The 23,573-nt window shown below is 49.9% G+C and overlaps 1 protein-coding gene across 4 annotated transcripts in view; it reads right to left on the bottom strand.

Annotated features, from left to right (window-relative positions):
* Nucleotides 1-23,573, bottom strand: part of Rph3al (rabphilin 3A like (without C2 domains)) — a 143,357-nt gene that overhangs the window by 29,247 nt on the left and 90,537 nt on the right. For 3 of the 4 annotated variants that reach the window (XM_041664388.1, XM_041664387.1, XM_041664386.1), the window contains exon 5: nucleotides 22,679-22,771. The exons of the other annotated variant lie outside the window; for it this stretch is intronic. In XM_041664388.1, the coding sequence (XP_041520322.1) occupies nucleotides 22,679-22,771 (93 nt within the window). The remainder of the gene's footprint in view (nucleotides 1-22,678; nucleotides 22,772-23,573) is intronic. 4 annotated transcript variants of the gene reach the window in all.

Raw genomic sequence — 23,573 nt, 5'->3', positions numbered from 1 at the left:
AGTCTGCCTTTCAGGGGGCTAGTCACCCCCAAACCCTATACAAACCATATCAGTTTCAATCCAGTATCTGTGCTCCATGTGCACAGCCCTCCGGCCAGCCAGGATTGTCTCCCCCAGGACTCAGTGGGCAAGTCTGCGACCAGCCAATGAAATGGCCGTTTCTGAAAGATTCTGGTCTGCTACTAATCTTGTTGTCACTGTCCTGTGGGTGGATGGTCTGCTGGCTTACACTGCCACTCAGAATGGTTGGGATACTGAACCAGTGTGGGAGCAGCAATTCCTGAGCCCCTTGCCCCCATCAGAGGGTCCGGAGCTTAGGTGCCTCACTCAGCACAGGAGCGTGCCTCTGCATGTGTCCCCAAAACACACTGTCAGTATTTTGGAAATCACTTTCTGCATGGCTGAGCAAGTGGTGGGAATGCCAGAGGGCCAAGTTCTGAGCAGCAATCCCATCCAAGCCTGGCCACTGCATTTCCTGACCCTCTCTTGCCTCATCACCCCGCTCCAACCCTACAACCTGCATAACAATAGCCTCCAATCATGTGACTTCTGCCCAGGGCATCCAGGTTCATCACTCACTGCCTGGCACCAACACTTGGCCCCTCCCCAAGAACAGGGTCAGGACAAGCCCTCTCCGGGGTCGAACCCCCACCCTGGGCTAGGTCCACAGACAGGAGAACACTCCCTTCTGCGGAAGCCAAGTGTTGCTGCTCCCCAAGTGTGGTTTGCTATGATAAGGCCAGCAAAGCAGCCAGCCTTGAAAATGCCATTTAATGAGAAAAGACCCACACGGCTGCCATGGTGCTTGTAGGGGGTGTCTGGCAGCACTTACCGCTCCCTGGTACCACCGCTTTGTGCTAGGTTTCGAGGTTTTCATTACCATTTCAGCTCACGGCCAACCTGACTGCAGATACTGATGGATATTAGCCAAGCTGCTCCCAGGGAATTTTAATTACCACAGTAACAATCGCTAATCACCAGCATTTCCTAAACGGCTGTGGCAGGAGCAGGTGGTAATTGCCCAGGCTCTGGTGGTAGGAAGGGGACAGTCTGGGGAAGCGGCTGTTGGCAAGGATGGAGAAGGGAGGCCGAAGACCCGGGTCTGCCCGCTGTTTAGTTCTTTGTGGGTATCACATGGCGTTCATGTTCCTGGTGTATCTCACTGTCTTCACTGGCTTGCCCAGGGCAGGGGCACTCTGGCCTTTATACTTGCTCTTCCCAACACTGGCAGTACCTGTTACCCCAGATAAGCTCTTATTCCACTAGGGGGAATCACTTTTATCTAGAATGTTCCACAAAGAGAAAGCCCCACCCCCTCTCCAGTGTAAGACAGAGAGCCTGGTGGAAGTTTCTGAGACAGCAGGAGCCACTGAGCCTCCCCCACCATCCCCCGGAAGCCTTTGGGATGAGAAGACTCATAGAGAGATCCATCACACCAACCTGGTATTTCCTCTGTCCTAAGTAACCTCCACCCAGGTACCAGACAAGAACTCCAGGAAAAGGGCCAAAGGCTGCTGGATATACTCAAACTAGTCAAATCTCTATGGCCCGTGACTTCCCTTGGCTGCTCCTGAGGCCTGGGAATCTGTAAGTAATAAACCCTTTTTTGCATGGGATCACATAGCCACCTCTGTAAATTAGGGCCAACATATAAATCACTGAACACGAAAGAATTAATGCCAGTTGAATAATAGAATTTCAACCTGCCAGTGAAGGTAAGATCTGGAATAGCAGGGAGGTGAGCATGGGGAGGGAGGGATAGGAGCCCCCACAGTCAGAGCTCCCGGGTGGGGGGGGGGCATACAATGCCATGGAAGGGGGCACAATATCACAAAGTTACAAATGTAATTAAAGTGCCAAAAATATTAAAATGTTCGAAAACTAGGAAGGGGGAGAGGAAACAGAACGGCTGAGGCCAGGCTCCTCACCTATCACAGCGTGAGTCAACAGCAGGCATCTGGGCGTGTCGAGGGATCACAGGGAGAGAGACAGGACCCAGCCTGTGAACAGGGAATGCTGGGCTAGGTGAGTGACTGCCTCTACTGGCTGACGCTTGGCCAAACAATTTGATTTTCCTTTCTTTTAAACCGCATGCATTCCTCTGATTGAAGTGAAAACATAACGGGTCTGTAATTGAATGTGGATGTTATTCAATCCCCGAGCTGCCTGGCAGGTCCACATGTTGGGGGCTCGATCTGTGTCTGGCTGGAACGCTGAATCTCAATGTGGCTTCAGGGAGAGAAGCTAACAGCACAGGAGAGGGAAGGAATGCACGCCCCCCCCCCCCCCATTGCTGTCCCACCCAGCCGCCAGGAGACAGGACTTTGACAGTGGGAAACACAGAGGAAGGTTAGCAAAGCTAAGGCCGGAGGGAGGAAAGAGAAAAGCCTGGGTGTCACAAACCTGGAGGAAGCCATGTTACTCCCTGAGGCTGTTGGGTAGTAACCTCTAGCCAGGTTTCTGTGGTGATGAGCAGGTATGAAAAGCCATGGGGAGGGGCTGGAGAGGTGGCTCAGAAGTTAAGAGCAAATGCTGCTCTTGTGGAGGACCCAAGTTTGGTTCTCGGTGGTTCACAACTGCCTGTAACCCCAGTTCCAGGGGCTCCAACATCCCCTCTGGCCTCCTAGGGCCCCTGACTGTACACGGTATACATACACTCACACAGGCACACACACATACACATAACTGGATAAATGAATCTCAAGTAAAAGCAAAGCCATGGTGAATCTAGTCCCTTGCCCCAACTCAGTGACCCAGAAGTTGTACTTGCACTGTGGCTTTCCCTCCCACAATCCCTAGCACTTTCCACCTTTGGGCCTGGAAGATGGGTTCCTGCAAAGAAATTGGTAAGAACATGAAGAGCCAACCTGCCCTCAACACGATGTTGACCATTCTCAGTGTCCCTGAGGAGCAGGCTTCTGGAAGCGCCCTTGGCACTTGGAGAGATTTGCCCCACAGATGGGAGCCACAGTGTGCACATGGACAGAACAAAGAACATTCTAGGTCGTATCTGTGTGCATTGTCCAAAATGCTCTGCGCATCTGAGGAGTCACTGAGCATGCTCTGCAGCGTTCCTTCTACCACATGCAAAAATCTCCAGGCATGGGTGTAAACTAACAAGATAAAGGAAGGAGGGAGGAAGGAGAAAGGGAAGGGAAAGGCACAGTGACAGCCAAGAGTGTCAAGCTGGGCTTGCTTCATTTGGATTTGTCCGTCCTTTAAAAACCCATGTATTAAAGGCATGGTCCCCCATCCATGGTGCCATTGGAAGGTGGGAGGACCTTAAGAGGTGGGACCTAGAAGGTGGTCTTCAGATCAGTGTGGCAATGCTTGCAGCAGATAGTGGATCCAGAGTCCAGAACCTGCTCCTCTCCTAGCCACGAGGTGGGCAGTTTTGTTTTGTTTCCTACTACTTCCTGCTCAGCACAGGTCTGTCTCATCACAGACAGAAACCTTCAAAATGGTGAGTCACGGCCCTTTCTTCCTCACAGGGGATCATAGCTCCCATCTGTTACAGTAACAAAAGGCTGACCAGCATAGCGGTCCGTGGGAGATGGGCTGACGGGGCAGACACGTTTGTCCTAAGTACTTTTCTGCTAGGAAAGCTCTATTGCTCAAACCAGGTCAGGCCCACCCAAGCCCAAACTTCTAACAGCTGAATCACCTGCTGTCTCACGGCCTTTCGGGCCTGTTCAAGCTGGACAGAGACCCAGGGTCCTAGTGAGACACTGCTGGGTATTTGCTCAGGTTTTCTTTTCTTCTCTAAAAAATGTATTTCAACTCTAACACTGTGTGTGTGTGTGTGTTGTGTGTGTGTGCGTGTGTGTGCGTGTGTGTGCGTGTATGCGTGTGAGTGCTGCTGCTCCTGGAGGTCAAAAGAGGGTGCTGGGTCCCCTGCAGCTGGACTTACAGAGGACGATGACTTGCCCGATGTGGATGCTGGGAACTGAACTCAGGTTCTCTATAAAAAGTATCTTATAGTCACTGAGCTATTTCTCCAGCCCTTCGGGTTTGCTTTTCAAAAATTAAAATAAAACCACACCTTTATTATTTGTGTGTGTAGAGGTCAGAGGACAGCGAGCAGGAGTTCTTCTTTCCCTATATGGTGTGGGATCCATGGATGGAACTCAGCCCATCAGGGCGAGCACCTTTACCAGCTGAGCATCTGACCAAATCTTGCTCAGAGCTGTTTCTCTCTGAGAAGGAGTGTAAAGCAGGTCACATGACCTGGTGGCCACATTTGTAAGCACGGAAGAGGTTGGCATCTGCCCTTCTTAGGGTCAAATTGGAGCCCTCTCTATTCTTCAGTTCAGAAGGACTGTGATTCTGACCCACAGCAGACGCTATGAACTAGCTAGCAAGAAAAAGACAACGCAAAAACAAAAACAAAACAAAATAACAACAAAACAAAACCATTGCTCAAAGGTGTGGTTGCTCAGCTGACCCAAAGGAATTAAAAATAAAAGGGTCAAAAGCGAGAAGGTGGGGGAGGGGACTGTGGTACTAGAAAATTCAGTACCCAAGGAGATAAAGGCAGGATGTGGTTTAAATAGCTAACATGAACAGAGCTACAAAATATGATAATATGAAAAAATTATGTTTTAGCAGCAGCTGTAAAAGAATTGGCGAACAATTGGTTCCAAAGTTCTAGACTGTATCATTAAAAACCAAATGGCTGCCGGGCTGTGGTGGCGCACGCCTTTAATCCCAGCACTCGGGAGGCAGAGGCAGGCGGATCTCTGTGAGTTCGAGGCCAGCCTGGTCTACAAGAGCTAGTTCCAGGACAGGAACCAAAAGCTAGGGAGAAACCCTGTCTCGGAAAAAAAACAAAAAACAAAAAACAAAAAAACCAAATGGCTACAAATTAAACCTCATTTTGCATGGTGATGGTGGAGTTAATTATTTTTCTATTATAATGTAAGTGATAAAACAGTACTGCTTTGAATATTTGAAAAGTTATAATGTATACTTTGTATCCGTCAGTAAGTCAGTCAATCTTCGATCTGTGACAAGCTGCAAAACTGAAACCTGGCAAGTTTGTCATTCTCGCGTGCTTAATTTTCTTACCTTTGTTAAAGACAAGGTATTCCTGGACATAAGGGAGCCTGCCTTTAATCTCAGTACTCAGGGGGCAGAGGCAGGCTGATTTCAATGAGTTCAAGACCAGCTTGGTCTACATAGTGAGTTTCAGGACAGCCGGGGTTACATAGTGAGACCGTAGTGTCTCAAGGGAAAAAAAAAAAAGGTCTCACTATGTAGCCCAGGCTGGCCTCGAACTCACAGAGACTGGCTTGCCTCTGCCTCCCCAGTGCTGGGATTAAAGGCGTGCGCCGCCACACCTTTAATTTTCTTACCCTGTCTGTCTCTTTCCCCGCCACCTCTGGACTCTCACACACCTCTGTGTGTGTGTGAGCAGCTATGTGTCAGTGCACTTGTGTTTGCAAATGTGCATGAATGTAAGCAGGTGTGTGTGTGTGTGTGTGTGTGTGTGTGTGTAGTCAGATGAACAACTGCAGGTACAAAAAACATTCCCAAGGAACCAGCTGTGTTTCTTAAAAGAAAACACTTACTGTGTTTGTGACAGAACACCCTTGTGGGGGTCAGAGGACAATCTGCAGGAGTCAGTTCTCTCCCTACACCATGTGGGCTACAGGATGTGAACTCTGAATATTCAGACTTGGCAGCAAGTGCCTTTACCTGCTGAGCCACCTTGCTGGCCCTGGCCAGAGTCCAGCCAGTGAGCCACAGGGGTTCACCTGTCTGCCTCTCCAGCACTGTTTGGTTTTACATGGGTCCCATGCTTGTCCAGGAGGTGCTCCCCCAGCCCGCCTTCTTTAAGTTGTTCTCTGCTGCAGACTGTTATGTGGACAGAGTGGCGAGCCATCTTGCCGTGCTGCGTGCTCCATCGCCTCTAGAGAGGGAGCTGTGGGTACTGTTCAGGTAGCATTGACCAACCACCTCTTGTGTGTTCAGACTGAGCTTGGGGGACAAAACCAAGTGTTCTTGGAGACAGGCTGCTTCCCCTCCTCCTGCCCCCCTCTCCGCTCCCCCACAAACCATGAGCCATCCCTCCTGCGCAGGGCCCTCAGTGTTCTGCACAAATGGAGTCTGCACCCACAGGAGGGGTGTGGGAGAACCAGGGCCAGCCTCTCCCTGGCTGCTCCCCTCCCTACCAAGACAGCTTCCCAAAGTGCCAGCTCCCAGCTGAGGTGTTAACTGAAGGCTGAGACCCTTCCCAGGGGCTATTAGCACAGTTTGCATTTTGAAGATGACACCTATTTTTTTCCTCTTCTTTGGTGGTGTTGGGGATGGAGCCCTTGCATGACAGGCAAGGGCTGGATCACTGAGAGCCATCTCTTCCCCACAGCAAGGCCATCAGTGTCAGGATAATAATTTAAAGTGCACTGTGTGTTTGCACATGTGTGTGTGTGTGTATGTGTGCATACGTGTGTGTTGATGGGTCAGGAAGAAAGCTCCAACATGCTTAGGCTTCTGCCTACCCTTAACCCCAGTGGGAGCATGCAGACATCAAGAATGCAGACTCTCTTGCCCCCTGGGTCTCCCTTGTGAATGGCTTATCTCCTCTCAGGGCTCTGTGTCTGGGGTGCAAAGTCACAACCTCACCAGGACACTGGAAACTAAGGCGGAGCCCTCAGGAGGCTCTCTACTCTGAGCCCTGGGGGCAGGAAACTGAATTCAGCACCGAGGAGCCCTAAATTCCCAGGGTCTGAGCAAGCCTCCTCTTCAATTCAAGTGGGGTTTGAGCAACCAGGTCAGCTTGGAAGACTAGCAACAGCCAGCCCAGTGGGAAGGGAAAGCTGCAGTGAGAAAAAACACACTGTGAGGGTGCTGCCTATTTTTCTGGGTAGATAATTCAAACACTGTGGCTGGATTATTTCAGAACCAGAGGGAACGCTCCGGTTTCCACGAAGCAGCCTATGGTGAGGGGCTGCTCATATATAACAATTACCTACTTGTAATAAAAGAGGGGCACTTGCCAGTGTCACAGGGTGGTGGTACCAAAGGGTCCTGATGGGCAGGCAGAGGGCTACACCCCTGCATCAGGGGTAGGCTTGCTGGCCTTGGCTTAGCCCTAACTTCTCTCTGTAGTCTTGCAGCCCACCCGCAGGATTATCCCTCCAGGCCTGTGGCTCCCATGCTAACTGGGATGTGGGAAGATCCTCATAAACCCCCAAAGGACCGCTGGCTCCCTCTAGCCCCCAGTGCTGACTCCGCTCTCTATCCTGACTGTTCCTGCTACATCAGCAAAGCCACAGGGATAAAGCTTCCTGCGCCTTAGCCACCACTGGATTGTCGACACTTTGCAAATGCTTCCCTTTACTCTGAATTCATAAGCAGCATGAAATCCTTCTGAATCTCCACACTGACCTCCCCTCCCTTTTCTGCCGCAGGTCTGGGGGAGGATGTTCAGGTGGTGTTTGGCCCCAGATGGAGTGGGCTGCACACAGGAAATGAATAGAGGCTGTGAGCAGAAAATTGCACAGGCCAATTATAGCAAGCTCGGTCTTCTCAGAGGAGAGCCTCAGTTTTGATTCAATTCCCAGAACAACAAATACACCGGTGTTTAAACACAATCCCAGTAGAAGTGACACCACTGGCCCTGGGTGGCAGAGCTCTCAGGACGGGGATGACGGGGTCTTTAGTGCTGGGATGTGCTTCTCAATGGTGTGTGTGGCGATTGCTTCATTTTCAATCTGTTTTGTTCCTCTTGGGAAAACCTCTAATTCTGAGGCCCATGGCCCCTCTCTCTTTGCCACTCATTTATCCCTCATCCTGTCTGGCTATTATTTCTTCTTCTTCCCCTTCATCTTCCTCATCTTCTTCCTTTTGTTTTTTTTTTTTAAATCCTGATTTCTAGGAGATGTTACCGATATTTCTCCGGATCACGAATTCAAGCTTCTTATTTTGCTTAATTTGGGTGATTTCCTGTGTGTGCCCATGACACCTAACATGCACATGAGGTATATTCCATACCTAGTACAGTTTAAGAACTATCTTCAAATAACATTTATAAACTCGTCAGGAGACTGAGGGGCTGGAGCGATGGCTCAGCAGTTAAGAGTGCTGACTATTCCTCCAAAGGACCTGGGTTCAATTCCCAGCACCCACATGGCAGCTCACAACTGTCTGTAAATCCAGTTCTAGGGCTTCTGACGCCCTCACACACGCAGGCAAAGCATTAATGAAAACAAAATAAGGATAAACTCGTGAGGAGACCAAATATCACTGAATCGCAGGAACCCCTGTGTGGAAACGACACTGGCATTCCAAGATCACACGACAGCGCTCCATTCCTGGCAGTGTGACTTTACACTTGTCACCAAAGGTTTGAGCCTTGTGCCAACCCTGTGGGAAGACCTCAGCAAAGGTCATCCTTTCCTGCTTCTCTGTGCCAGAAGGACTTTCTGGTAGCCCTATGGGGTGTGTGTCCTAATTGTTTCTTGCTCCAGGGCTGGGCACCGCCTAGGAGCTCAGTAAATACTTCCTAAAGTGAGGGCCCACCCTCAGCTTCTGAATCCCATCTGGGAGACAGCTGGCCCGGGGGGGGGGGGTACAACTGTGCCAGCCAGTGTCATTTGGCATCTGACAAACAACTTGGAAACTTGGATCACATTCTATTCAAATTGGCAAGAGAGAGACCAAATTCAGATACTTCTGCCTTAGCGTTTTACCTGCCTCCCTGTAGGTGTGCATTGGACGGAGCCAAACCATGACAACACAGGCCTGATAGGCGGGGTGGGAGGAACCAGATGAGATGCAGCATCGGGATGGAGTCACACCAGCTGAGACTTTGGGGACCATGCCCCAGTACTTGCCTCAGGGGACCCCAGCACTACAGGTAGGGAACCTCAGCTCTATAATGCACACTTGGGGGTTTCCACTCTGTTGTTCAATGCTCTTTGCCCAGATGCCATTTTCCTCCCCATTACACCTGCCTCAAGTCTATGCTACAATCCCACCTTCTTGAAAGGACCCCCTGAGGTTTATCTTCATTGTCCTTGACTAGACTTGGAGTCACCTAGGAGACACAGCGAGGGTTTTCTAGAGAGCTTTAACTGACATTGAACCTTAAATGTGGGTGGTACCATCCCACAGGCTAGGGTCCCAAACTGATAAAATTACTGGGCACCACCAGAATTCTTTTCTTTGCTTCCTGACTACAGGCAGTGTGACTAGTCACTTCACATTCTAGCTGCCTTGTCTTCCTCCACACCACGATGGACTCAAACTGTGAGATAAAATAGCCCCTTTTCCTTTGATAAGTTGCTTTGGTCAGGTAATTTAGTCATAGCCGCAAGAAAAGTAACCAGCATACACATTGGCCCCATCCGGTTATTTTCTCAACTGTGGTAACAATAAAATTTGCCACTGTCACCACCACTGCTGTGATACCACCCTCCATTTCTGCCAGAAGAACTCTTTTCCACCCCGCAAGCTGAAGCTCATGACACACCAGCTACCCCACATCCAGCCACTGGCAACTGCCATTCCCTGTCTGTCTCCCTGGATCTGCTCACTCTCGGTGCCTTACTGGAGTGGAGTCCCACAGTGTCTGGGTGTGACTGGGTTTCTGTCATCCAGCATCAGAACCTCAAGGTTCACCCATGTGTAGGCTGTGTCACAATTTCATGCCTCTTGGAGGCCACATAAGGCGAGAGATGCAACATGCTTCATTTAACCATTTGTCCCGTGGGCACTCGGGTGGCAACTGCTCTGAACACCGCTGCCGTGCGTATGTGTGTACAGCATCTGTTTGAGTCCCTGCTTTACACTTAGGTGAAATAACTCTCGATATTTTACCTGAATAAATGGATATTGTTAAGAAAGTCCTCTCCGCCGGCGCACAGAAATCCAATCAAGCCAAATTAAACCGAATTAAAATGCCCATGTTTTAATAAATGCAGCGCTCTCGGGTGGCTGAGATCATGGCAGGGCAGACAGAAAACCAGGGAGCACAGGCAAAACCTGGGACCACACGATCCTCCTCTGGGCGCCCACTTAAATACCCTGTGGGAGTGGTCCTGACCTTCCCCCGGGAGGGGTCAGGACCTGGCATCTTGGGATTTGGAGTCTAGACCAATGCAACTCCCAGGCCAGGGGGCTGGGATGGCTGCCAGGGACTGGGATGACGCTCCCAACTTAACATTACAAATATAAGTATCCATTATGTAGAAATACTAGATAATAGGTACGTCTACTTAAATGTGTTAAGAATTGGCCACATTCTTCTCTATGACAACCACACTGCTTTGTGTTTTTTACCAGCAGGGCACAGTGGTCCGGTTTCCCACCCCCTCACCAACATTGGGGATGTTCCGCCCTCTTAGAACTGCCTCCCTAATGGATGTGCCACCACGGCATTCTTCCTGCTTTGTCGTGGCTCCTCCACGTTGTTCTATCTTTCCCTTTCGGTATCCAACAGATTTCGTCATTTGTACTAGCTGATTTTTATGTCAACTTGACATAAGCTAGAATCATCAGAGGAGGGAACCTCAACTGAGAAAATGTCTCCATCACTGGCCGTAGGTAATCCTGCAAGGCATTTTCTTAGTGGTTGATGTGAGAGGGCCTGGCCCATTATAGGTGGTGCCACCCCTGGGTGCTATAAGGAAGCAGGCTGAGCAAGCCATGAGGGGACAAGTCGGTCAGCAGCACTCCCCCTATGGCCTCTCCATCACCCTCTAAGTTCCTGGCCTGTTTGAATTCCTGCTCTGACTTTATTTGATGACAAATAGTGTGGCTGTTTGAAGGGAGATGGCCCCAAAGGGAGTGGCACTATTAGGAGGTGTGGCCTTGTTGGAGTAGGTGTAGTCTTGTTGGACGAAGTGTGTCACTGTGGAGGTGGGCTTTGAGGTCTCATATATGCTCAAGCCATGTCCAGTGAGACAGACCACTTCCTGTTGCCTGCAAGCCAAGATGTAGGTCACTCAGCTACTTCTCCAGCACCATGTCTGTCTGTAAGCCACCATGTTGCACCATGAAGAAAACAGACTAAACCTCTGAAAATGTAAGCCACCCAATTAAAAGTTTTTCCTTTATAAGAGTTGCTGTGATCATGGTGTCTCTTCAGAGCAGTAGAAACCCCAACTAAGACTGAATTTGGTACCAGGGATAGGGTATTGCTGTGATAAGCCTAACCATGCTTCTGTTTGAGGGACCTTGGGACTGTGGATTAGAAAAGCAGTTGACTGCTTTAAATTCTGCTTACTAGGCCATCCCAGTAGAAGAATGGAAAATAGTGGTGCTCAGTAGGATTTGAATTGTGGGTGGCTGGCTCAAGGTTCAGAGGAGAATATTAATATGTGGCCTAGATATCATTCTCGTGATATTTTGGTGAAGAATGTGGCTGCCTTTTGCCCAAAGAGTCTGCCTGAGGCTAACGTGAAGAGATCTGGATTAATTCTGCTGGCGGAGGAAATCCCAAAACAGCCTAGTATAGACTCTGTAGTGTGTTTATTAGTGTTAACTATGATGAAGATTTATAATGAAGAGCAGCAAGCTGAACAAATAAAAATACAAAACGAGAAAAGGGGCACCAGGAAGTGGAATAGAGCTAAATCCCGTGTTCAAGGAGATAAACGGATTAAGAACTGGAATAAAGGGAGTGGTGATCTTAGGGCAAGATCCCCCCAGCTAAGTTTCTAACTTGTGGAAAGGAAATAAAGAGAAGCTCAGAGCCAGGTGTGGTAGTGCACACCTTTAATCCCAGCACTCCAGGGCAGAGGCCGGCGAACGCTGAGTTTGAGGGCAGCCTGGTCTACAGAGCAAGTTCAAGGACAGCCAAGCTTAGGCAGTGGAGGTAACTATCAAAAGCAGAAAGCTGGTGAAGAAGTCATTGAACAAGGGGACCATGTTTCAGCCCCAGAAAGCAGCAGAACTTGGCAGCTTCAGCCACGTGGTTCCGGCTTTATAGTTAAAGATAGAAGAAAGGGGCTATGGAATTTGCCTCCACAACTAAGGAGAACAGAGAGACCAGGAGTGTGACTGTCAGGGTGTCCTTGAATGGAGGCCTAGAGAGGCCATTGTGTGAAGCTGTCAAGTTGAAGCCTGGATTGCCTTGAAGACCCCCAAGACACTGGAGATGCCAGAGTCATGGGACACCTGCTGAGGAGAGCTGCTGACAGGGAGTGGAGCCAGCCCAAGAGAGACAAGCGGGTTGTAGTCAGCAAAACTGAAAGAAATCTGAAGGGCGCTTTGACATCAGACGTGGAGATGCAGAGCTTGGAGTTTGCCCACTGGTTTTTGGCCTTGCATTGGTTCAGTATTTCCTCACTATGCTCCCTCCTAATGTTTTGGGATAGTAATGTATATCCTGTTTCATTATATGTTAGAAGTATATGATCTGCTTTTTGATTTTCATTTTATAGGGGATTACAGTTAAGACATTGCGTGAATCTCAGAAAAGACTTTGGACTTTTAAACGTTGTTGAGACTGCAATAGACTATGGGGCCTTTTGAAGTTGGACTGAATGCAGTTTTGTGTTATGATATGGCTACAAGCCTTTGGAGGCCTAGGAGTAGAATGTGGTGGTTTGAAAGAAAATGGCCTACAAAGAAAGTGACACTATTAGGAGCTGTGGCCTTGTTGGAAGAAGTATGTCACTGTGGAGGTGGGCTTTGAGGTCTCATATATGCTCAAGATACCACCCAGTGTCTCAGACCACTTCCTGTTGCCTGCAAGCCAAGATGTAGGACTCTCAGTTCCAGCACCATGTCTGCCTGCACGCCACCATGTCACACCATGAAGATAACGGTCTAAACCTCAGAAAATGTAAGCCACCCCAATTAAGTGCTTTTCCTTTATGAGAGTTGCTATGGTCATGGTGTCGTCACAACAGTGGAGACTCTAAGACAGTGATTTGGAAGTGTAAGCCAAATAAACCTTTCTCCTCCCAGCTTGCTTTGGTTCTGATGTTTCGTCACGGCAGTAGTGACCCCATGACATTCTTCCTTATTTACTGTCTGTCCATGTTTCATCGTAATTCTTTACCTGGGCCACCCCTGCTAGAGTAAGAGCAAGGGAAAGCAACATTTGGATGCTTTGCTCATTCCCATTTCTTATGTGTCTGAAACAGTGCCAGACACACAGAAAACACCCAGGGGTGTTATGTAAATGAATGAATGACTAGAAGGCTGTCTTGTTAGGTGTTTTGGAGAAAGGCACATCTAGCTTCAACTCCTGGTTCCTTGGGTCTATGGGAAAGTGACAACCTTCCTCTGAGCCTCAGTTATTCCATCTGTCATGGGGACAAAAGACCCTCAGTCCCTTGCTGGGCTCCTATGGGAAGATGAATGCTCACTCCTTGGATGTGACCAACATCCACTGCTGATATTGGCACATGACGTGCGCATGCATGCGTGCCTGCTCGAGCATGTGTACAGTTAGCGTGGAGGACTGCGTTGGGGCGGTAATGAAGTCTTTTCCCTTTAGGGTCTGCTGGCATCTCAGGGTACAGTTTCCTGTGCAGGGCTCAGACTGGCACTTCAAGCAAGTGATAGGGGGGTGGGAATGGTTCAGTCTGTCTGTGAGGACGCTACTGGTGGGGGCGACCAGATAGGCAAACTGCTCTGGGACCTGGTGGGTGCCAGGAGCCTCCTGCTGCCGCTTGTGCCCGTGTGGGAGGCCAGGAGATTGCAGCGACAGGGGCTGTTTGACAGAGCCGAAGCAGTGTGGGAGGTGAGCGACAACATGCTGAGGAAGTGTGGTCATCCAGGTCCCCCAGGAATGTCACTACAGCAGCTAGAGCAAGCCAGGCACAGATGGCAGGGTACGCAGGCAGCCACCTGTCCCGGCACCAGCCACCCACTCCTCAGTGCGCTCATGGGCCTGTGAAAGGGGCCCTCAGGCAAAGCTGTTTGCAGCAAAAATCCAAACTGCAAGCAATGGAGACACCCAGCATGGTGAGGCAGATGGCAGCCTGCAGTGACACAGGCTGCCAGCCAGGGAGGCAGGTGCTGAGCTTCTGGGCTCAGCAGTCATGGGGCAATTTGATGGGGAGGAGGAAGTCCTGGGTCCTCCCATCCATTCGTCAGGTCTGTGAGGTCCGGAGGAGGGGTGGCTCTGCCCGGGGGGCGGGGAGGGTGAATGACCCTGTTGGGGTACCACTCACCTCCAGGCCCGGTGGGCTGAGGCAAAAGGTGCTCTCCGAGCTTCACTCCTCCCTCCCCCAAGTCACAGATTTCTCTTTCTGTCCATCAACAAACAGGAAAGAGGGGAAGGGGGTCTACCCCAACCTCAGTGGGCCCCAGTCAGGATCACTAGGGAGTCAGATCACAGGCACGCTGCTGGGGAGATGCTCTGAGATGATCAGGACTTTCCTTGGCAAATTTCCCCTTGGATCAACAAGCACCTCCCCAGCCCCTTTCTCTGTAGAACACTGCGGGAGCCTCAGCACGTGTCTGGCGCAGGCTCTCCCCGGGTCTCATCAGGATGTGTGGGAAAGCACAGGAGAAAGGCCAGGCTGAAGAAGAGTGCTCTAATTGTATTAATCAGCTTCCAATTACTTACAAATTGGTCTTCACCCCTTCCTCGCTCTCCCCGCTTGGATAACAACGCTCCAGACGCCTTCTACCCGGTAGAGGTTGGGGCTCTGCTTTCTAGAATCCGGGGGAATCTGGATTCTAATTAACCTTTCCACTGATTGCAGGACAACTTTGGTGAGTCACGGGCTTTGTTTTGTTTTGTTTTGAATGGATGAGGAAGAGAGGCTGAACAATAAATGAATTTTCCATTTGCTACTGTGGGTCCCATGTTTAGAAGCCCCCAGTGCAGTCTCTTCCAACCCCAAGAGACATACCCACTGAGACCACCCGCAGGGACTATACTGCAGGTGACAGAGGGGACTAATGTGTTAGGTCACACCCAGGCCTTGTCTGCCTTCCTTGCCCAGCAGAGCGCTAGGTCTCTGTGGCACACAGAACCATTCTTCTGTCTTCCAACCCTGCCACTATTCTCAAGAGATGAGAGACTCCCAGACAGTCAGGCTGGCCATGTAGACTGCATCTGGGAGGTGGACGTCTTTCAGTCAGGCTCCCACAGGGGAGAGCAGAGCCAAGCAGTGCCAAGAAGATGGTGCAGAGTGGGCTTCTGCCCGCTAGGACCTTGATCCTTTCCAATGGTCACAGAGAGTCACAGATGCCACCTCTGAGATGCAAAGTGTCACAGGCAAAATTTCCCAGCCGAGAGGATTGTGAGAAGTTTTCATATTGTTTCCAGGTCCACCCTGGTCCCTCTCTCTGAAGACTAATGATCAGGGGGAATGTGGCCCTGTAAAACAGCCATAGAAGCCAGCAGGCTGGGGACTGCTCTAGAGATCAATACACGGGAAACCTGGAAACTCCATGGCTACGCATACCAGGTTTCAGGGGAAATGGACAGCATTTAGTGTCTTGAAAAGATGAAGAATGGCTCAGGAAACAGAGTCTGGAGAACAAATCAGGTGGCGGCGAGCAGGGGTGCTTCTTTAAAACCAAGCAGTCAAGAGGGTGAGGCAGGAGGATTGAAAGTTGGAAGCAAAAAAAAAAAAAAAAACATGGGGGAAATGGGAGGAGGGGGCAGCAGCCGAGTCTGCTCTGGGCACGATCGAGGAGAGGGACAGTGCCCGCTGCTCCTAGGTCATCAGTTGGCTCCCCTGGGAAATACCTGGGAGCCCCATGAAGGGGTCGAACATGAGCACATATCATGGCCCGAGAGAAACTCCGTCCTCTGTGCTCAGGGACGCATGAGCGGCTAGGGGAAGAATTGTTCTGAACGGCAAAGGAACAGAGACCCTGAATCCACCAGTGGGGGAGAAAAGAAAGAGGAAGACAGAGGGGGAGGGTCCACAGCAGGAGAACAGAGACAGGACGGACAAATACGTCTGCATGTGTTGACACGGTCAGTTTCAGAATCACAGCTTCAGTAAAAGCAGCCAAGCCCAGAAAATGAAGGCAGGATGCTGCACTCAAGGGCAGGTGTGGTCATGAGCAGGGCTTGACTTGGGCAGGGGCTAGTTCCTATCAGTTTTATTATAGTTCTCTAGACATAAATGTCTTTTTAAAATGTTTCTTGAGATCGAGTCTTCCTATGCTGTTCAAAAAAGGCTTTAGCTTCTGGACTTAAGCGATCCTCCTCCTTTAGCCTCCTGAGTGGTTAGAAGTATGGATGAATGCCGCTGTGGCCATCCTCCATAAGGAGATGTCAAGATTCTCTTATTTTTTAAAGACTTACTTTTTATCTTGAACTATGTGTGCGACTATGGGTATATGCACACAGTTCAAGTACCTACAAATGCTAGAGATGTCACACGTCCTCAGGAGCTGGAATTACGAGCGGTCGTGAACTGCCTGTCCTGGATGCTGGAAGCTGGACTTGGGTCATCTACAATAGCAGTCCGTGCATGCTCTTAACTGCTGAGCCATCTTTCCAGCCCCAATGTGTTTATGTTTGCATGTATGTACATATGCATGTATGTATATAATTTGTTTGCAGTGTGGGCACTGTGCCCAGGACCTTGCATGTGCTGTTACTATCAACCACTAAGCTACATCCTTAGCCCTCAAGGCTCTTTTCTATTTTGATTGTTCACACACACACACGCACACACGCGCACACACACATATCAATGTAAAATCTAGCAAAGTATTTAAATCAGACATTTAAAAAAAAAACAAAGAAATCGGTGTTGTGGGTGGAAAGCTTTAAGGTTTTCCGGGCTGGAGGGAAACACGAAAGCAGCTGACAGCGACTTGAGGAAGTGGTGGGCATAAAGCAATAATCAAAAATATAACTGAAAAGCTTTCCTGGATCAAATGTCTAAATACTGAATGCTTGTTCTAGGCTATCCAGACGAAAGTGTGTGTGTGTGGTTCTGTATGCAGGAGATCAGGGGTCAACATCAGGGCCTTCCTCTATCACTCTCTTCCTTATGTTTTGAAACAGGGTCTCTCCTCGAGCCTGGAGCTCACTGATGGGCTGGGCCAACTGACTCGTGAGCTCTAGGAATCTTCTTCTCCCTGTCCTCCAACACTGGGAATCAGCCAGGCAACACGCCCAACATTTTACATGCATGCTGGGGATTTGAACTCAGGTCCTCAGGCTTGTACAGCAAGCACTTTACCCACTGAGCAACCCCCTACCCAGTGCTGCCAGTAGAAATATTAATTGCAAAATATAATAAAGTTTCAACTGGTTATTACAGCAGAAAGCAAGCACAGCCTGCTGCAGTCTTCTCCTGAGTGCCTACTGTCCGCTGGGAGAACGCTGCATGCCACGCACTGATTCCCATCCCACTTCCTCTTCCTCTGCATGGCACAGCCTGGTTCTCCTCAGCTTGCCAGCCTTCGTCACATGCTTGGAGTGTATCCAGTCTCTCTCTCCCTCCTCCCTGAGCGCATTCAACGTGCTCTTAAGTCCACCGGGGCCTGGTCTGTGCCCTAGCTTGTTTCTTTACATCTTGCGCTCGTCAGCAAGGAAAGCATCTTGGCAGGGTGCAGGGGCCTTGGAGACCCGTAAGGACAGCTGGGATGCACAGTCAGGTTACATGTGAAATCTCAGGGCTTGGGAGGCTGAGGCAGGAGAATCTCAAGTAACAGTTTAAACAGGAGATAGTTGGCAAGAGGCTTAGAAGTACCGACCAGGAAATTAAAAAAAAAAAATCTAGGGGCTGGAGAGATGGCTCAGTGGTTAAGAGCATTGCCTGCTCTTCCAAAGGTCCTGAGTTCAATTCCCAGCAACCACATGGTGGCTCACAACCATCTGTAATGAGGTCTGGTGCCCTCTTCTGGCCTGCAGACATACACACAGACAGAATATTGTATACATAATAAATAAATAAATATTTTTAAAAAAATCTATATACAATGGAAAAGGCAACCAGTGTGACCACCTCTAGGGACCACCAGCTTCCCTGCTGTAGGAATGGCTAGCAGTCACTTGAACTTCATAGACCAATAATACCTTAATAATACTTTCCATTTAGTTCCGTTTCCACCTTGCCTGTACTTTTTCCTGTGTATTCAGTGTGACTTCTGTCTTTTCTCTTCCATTGTCTCTTTTGGATAGCCATGTCCCAGCTGTGTGGAGCTCTCTTGTCCTCTGGGCCTAGGAATCCACTGTGAGCTATATATAAACTACAGGCAGGGGAAGGGTGGGGAGTGGGGATGGCAGCCGACTGCTGGCTTCCCATGCACCAGGGTGGGAGTCCTGTCCCAGCTTGCAAGGGCATGTAATCAAAGAACGACACATAGTTACTAGTTAGAGAAGAACTGGAAACCATTTAAATGGTAGAGGCAGGGGAATCAGAAGTTCCAGAACATCCTTAATCCTAGCCGCATAGGAAATATGAAGCTAGCCTGGGCTACATGAGATACTGTCACAAAACATAGCTCACATGTCCTGAACTGGAGGGCCAGCTGTTTGAGACAGAACACCATTGAGACTCCATCTCCACAGAGTTTTTGATTACATTGTGAAATAACTTAGAATAGAACGTTAATTTAAAACAGTTTTGACAAACTAGAGGGGGTAAACCAGCAAAGAGGTTGGAAGTAATATGCTAAAATATTAATAGTGGTTGCTCCCAGAGACTCAGAATATGCTTTTGTGTGTACGTCTTATACGTTTCTACGTATTGTCACCATTCTTCAATTATCCACATTAACTGTTATAAAAAACAGTAAAATATACCTTTTTTGTTTTGTTTTGTTTTTAAGACAGGGCTTCATAACGCCTTGCCTTGAATTCTGATCCCCCTGCCTCTACTTCCCAAGTGCTGGGCTCACAGGTGCATGCCACCAACATAGCTAGTGCACGCCCTCCATCTCTCTATGTGCATGTGTGCATGCCTGTGCATGCATGTATGTACATATGCGTGTACATGCCTGTGTGTATGTATGTGTGCGTGTGTATGTGTGTGTATGAACACTTGCAAGGCTACCAAGAGATAACTCGGGTACCCTGAGCAATATTAAACATGGAGAACAGGGGCTGGAGAGATGGCTCAGCGGTTGGGAGCACTGCCTGCTCTTCCAGAGGTCCTGAGTTCAATTCCCAGCACCCACATGGTGGCTCACAGCCATCTACAATGGGATCTGATGCCCTCTTCTGGCACACAGGTGTACACGCAGAGAGTACTCATACATAAAATTAAATAAAATTTTAAAAAAAATAAACATGGAGAACAAAGCATGCTGCGACTGTAACCTACAATTTATGTCACACAACAGCCAGAACATGAGCTTAGGACATGTCACTCCGATACTCAAGATCCTCCAAAAGCCACCATTTTCCTGACTAGAGCAGCCTGAGTCTCTCAATGGAGTATACAACTACCACAGTCTGACCTCCCTCTGCATCTTTAACCTCTCCTCAACCTTGACCCTGCTCCTTTCACCTTAGTCACCCTGCTCAATGCACACCCACCTCAGGGCCTTTGCACACACTTCGCCTCCTGCACGCTCTGCCATGCTTCCCCTCCACAGCCAGAGTATACCTCAGATCTTTGCGCAAAGGTCATGTTCTCAGGGGTCCCCTCCCCAGCCCCTGTGAAGGATAGGGGTCATTGTTCCCACTACCTCTTGCCCGTTTCCCTGGATCAGATTATCACCATCTGTGAAGTTACAGCACGGACCTTCCTGGGTTTGTGGCTTCTCTCTCCTCTCATAAGAGCTGTCATACCTGGCACCTGGAAGATGCTTAATAAATATGCATCAAGTGCCCAAGTGAATGAATACATGAGGTGGGAAACTCCAAACCTGACAGGCGGAGATGCACATTGCTGCTCACGTGCGTTAGACAGATAGGAATGCCAAGCTGCCCGCCCTAGGACATTCAGCCAGCATTCGGCCCACTCAAGAGAAATGACTTGCAATTACAGCAAGGGCTGATGGAAGCTAGCCGGGAGGAGAGGGAGATAAGATTGCCCGGGCAGAGAGGCACAAGACAGTCCATCAGCAACCCAAGTTCTGTCACGATCTGCCTTCCAACGCTGGACAGAACTCCAAATTCCCATCACAGTCTCCCAAGCGGCTCCACTCAGTGCTTAGAACACGGCAGCTTAAATGTCCTTTCTCTCTAACTCTCTCCTTGTTATGATTAGATACTTCTTGAAGAGAATAAAGGCATCTGGAAACCCATTGCCCTGCCCCCACTCCCTGCCCATGGCAGACAGCAGACTCCAGTATGTGGGCATAGAACCCACAGATGATAAACCAGCGTGTTCACAACCCTGTTCATGACCCTGTTTACCCGCAGCGAGTGTCCGAGCAACGCTGCCTGGAGCCGCAGAGGAGGACCTTGTCCATCTTGCTAAGCTTTTATCGGCTCCTAAAATTCAAGGACAAGTTGATAGCATACAGCACAGTCTTGCATTCTTTGCCTTAGGAAAGATAAGAAAATTCATCTGCAGCTATTCTAGACTTTTCTGGGTCTGGGGCATCCTAGAGGTTAGGATGGGCTAAGAGGCCCTCCCTATGTCCCTCTGTCTGTCAGGGAGTTCAGAACTCTTAAGGCGTGTATAGTTAACTTGTAATGAGATGATCAGCTGTGGAATCTTCCTTTCCTCCCATTCACTTGGTTTCCCTTGTGGCAACTTGACTTCCAATATCAGCTCAGGTGTGACCATTATTCTACACAGAAGCATCCTTCGTGAAGACGCCATTTAGAGAAATTTCTTCCTTACTTATCTCCTCTCTTCTTCTCTTCTCTTCTCTTCTCTTCTCTTCTCTTCTCTTCTCCTCTCCTCTCCTCTCCTCCCCCCCCCCTCTCTCTCTCTCTCTCTCTCATTCACTATTTGCTCTGGCTGTCCTGGAACTCACTTTGTAGACCAGGCTGGCCTCGAACTCACAGAGATCCATCTGCCTCTGCCTCCTGAGTGCTGGGATCTTATCTGTGTTTTAAAAGGGGTCCCTTGAAGACCAGAGAGACTTCGGCTCAAAGAGGGGGCTCTGACTTTGAGGAAGGGGCAGCTTCTAACACTTCCGGAGTGTGAGACAGTCGGTAGGTACACTTCCTAAGCTTGCAAACACTTGCCCCTACCCAGTCATTCCATGAAGGGCCATAATCATCACCATTTGGGAAGAAGGGACCTCCAGGGAGGTCTAAATGCCATCTCACACACCAAGGCCCTGCATCTTTGTCTTCTAGATGCCCAGTAACGACAGGTAGAAATATTTTAAAAGCAACATGGAAGCTTGTTTGTGCTTAAAAGCAAGATGTATACCTCAGTAGACCAGAGGCTCAACTACTTATTCCTTTAAAAAAAATTACACATATGATCTTGTCTAGGTAGTCTCTAGGCTAGCCTCCAACTTATGATCCTCCTGCCTCCTCCTGAGAGCTTAGGATTACGGGTGTATGCCGCTGTGCCTAGCTGCTTACTATTTTGAGTATCCAAATGCGCTACCCATGGAGCCCAGTGGGTGGAGACAGCTGGGAAGTTGGTCTTCTTCGATATGAGAACTTAAAGCCTCCTACAGGAGGTGAGGGACCACAGCCAAGTCACTAAAAATGAGGCTAGAGAGAGGGTTTCTCACCCGGGAGAGAGGGGTGCAAACTGTAGGACCCAGTCCCAAAGCAGGAGCACGTGAAAGGAAGCATGCCTGAAGGAGAGGGGCAAATGCACACAGCAGGGCTGGGGCATGCATGCCTCCATGCCCTCAACCTGGGATGCCCAGAGGAGAGGGGCAAATGCACACAGCAGGGCTGGAGCATGCATGCCTTCACACCTGGAATGCCTGGAGAAGAGGGGCAAATGCACACAGCAGGGCTGGGGCATGCATGTCTCCCTGCTCACCCCACACCCAGGATGCCTGGCTCTGCCCCACGGAGTCAAGGACTCAGTGAAAGGAATTGCTCAAGAATCTAGACACGCAGAGGATGGACTGGGGAGGAAGGGGGGCTAAAATTTAAGATGCCTGGGAGGAGGATGGAATGACAACACAGAGATATCCGAGGACAGCAGAATTTTCCAGAACAGAAGGCATTTTATAAACTCAGATAAAAAGTGCCAAGCAAAATAACTGAAAGGCCAAACCGTCTCTGGAAAGCTAAAGGTTCCCTTTGCCTCCCCGGAAGCTGCCTGCCTTGGCCTGCTCGGGTTCCATCCTGACCTTGGACAGACAGGAAAACCCAAGTTTGGGGGAAGGAGAGACATTTCCAGGCCCCATCCCCTTGGGGGCCTTATCATACCCCCCAGTATGATTTATTTCCCCAGAAAGGGGTCAAGCTCCACCCACAGAACACTGGCAGCAGAAATGACTCTGGATGGCAGCATCACGGCGGGCTGGGGCTGCCCTCAATAGCTCACCCATCCCCCTACCACTAGCTCCATATACACAGGCTATCAGGCCTCCGGTGTTTTCCACCGGAAGGGGGAAATGACACCCACCAGAGGGGATGTAAAAGGAGAAACGAATGGACAGATGTCAGTAGTTCAGTGAGGTGTCACGTACTCAGAGGACATCCGTCGCAGTCCCCAACTGTCACAGGCTCACACGGAGGCCACCCACGGAAACCACAGGCCCCAAAGCCCAAGAACCGGGCTGACTCGCACCTCTCCACCAGTGAGGCCATCCTGGGCAATCCTCCTTGGGACCTTCCCTCTGGAGAAGTTCCTGCCAGCACCTCAATGCTGAGGCCCCTGCCCCGCCCAAGCCCCGCCCACTTCAGGATCCCTACCTCTCTTTGCTCACTGCAGATCTTACACAGCCACAGGGGCCGCTTCTGGCCAGGGGAGGGGGAGGCCTCGATCCCGCATTTGGTGCAGACTTTCTACAAGAGAGAGGACACATACGTGTCAATATTCTGGCCGCTTCCGCCTGGACTACGGGGCCAGGGCAGTGGTCTCCAAGGGATGCTCTGGCATCTTCTAAGAGGACAGATTGCTTTGAGCTAAGGGCAGGGCTCCCGAAAGCCAATCGAGGATGCTTTGGATGCCTTTGTACTGTAGCTGTCTCACGGATGGCTCTCCATGCTACAGACTGCGCATCCCATGATTCTGCTCTGTGAGGGGACCGCATCAAAGCCAGCTAGCAGATCCCCACAGTGCCAGAGCGTTTAGCAGCAAAGAACTGGAAATCACCCAAATGCCTAATACCTGGGAAGGATCCAGGCAAACAAGGCAGGAGGAGACGCTGCTTTCCTACAGCGGACTGTGGCTACCTGCAGATGTGGGTGGGAAACACGGTCCTCTCCCAAAGAAAGTACACACTCTCTCAGGAGCAGGCCAGAGACTCCCATGTGTGCCTGACAGGTTAGGAGCCGTGGTGAGAAATATGAGCGACAGCCTAAGCACATGTGCTTGGTGCCACGATTCTCGTGTGAGGGTTCCAGGACCTCATCAGTGAGGTGGTAAGCTCGCTGCGCAGGTGTGGAACAGAGGGTTGATGGCAAAGGAGAACTTGGAGGAGGGCAATGACTCTGGAGCCCTCCCATTCCTCCCTCCCGACATAAATAGCCAGACCACAGGCTCCAGTGTTTTTTCTTCTACTGAGTTGTTTAAGTCCTAACATCTAAACACACACTTTGCTTTCCCGAGAGACACAGCAACAAGCAATGGTGGGGAAGGCCAGGA

Source organism: Microtus oregoni, unplaced genomic scaffold (genome assembly GCF_018167655.1).
Source record: "Microtus oregoni isolate MIOR12 unplaced genomic scaffold, Mior012 000015F_ref0000493, whole genome shotgun sequence".
In the NCBI taxonomy this organism is placed as follows: Eukaryota; Metazoa; Chordata; class Mammalia; order Rodentia; family Cricetidae; genus Microtus; species Microtus oregoni.
This window is presented reverse-complemented; position numbering and strand designations above follow the sequence as displayed.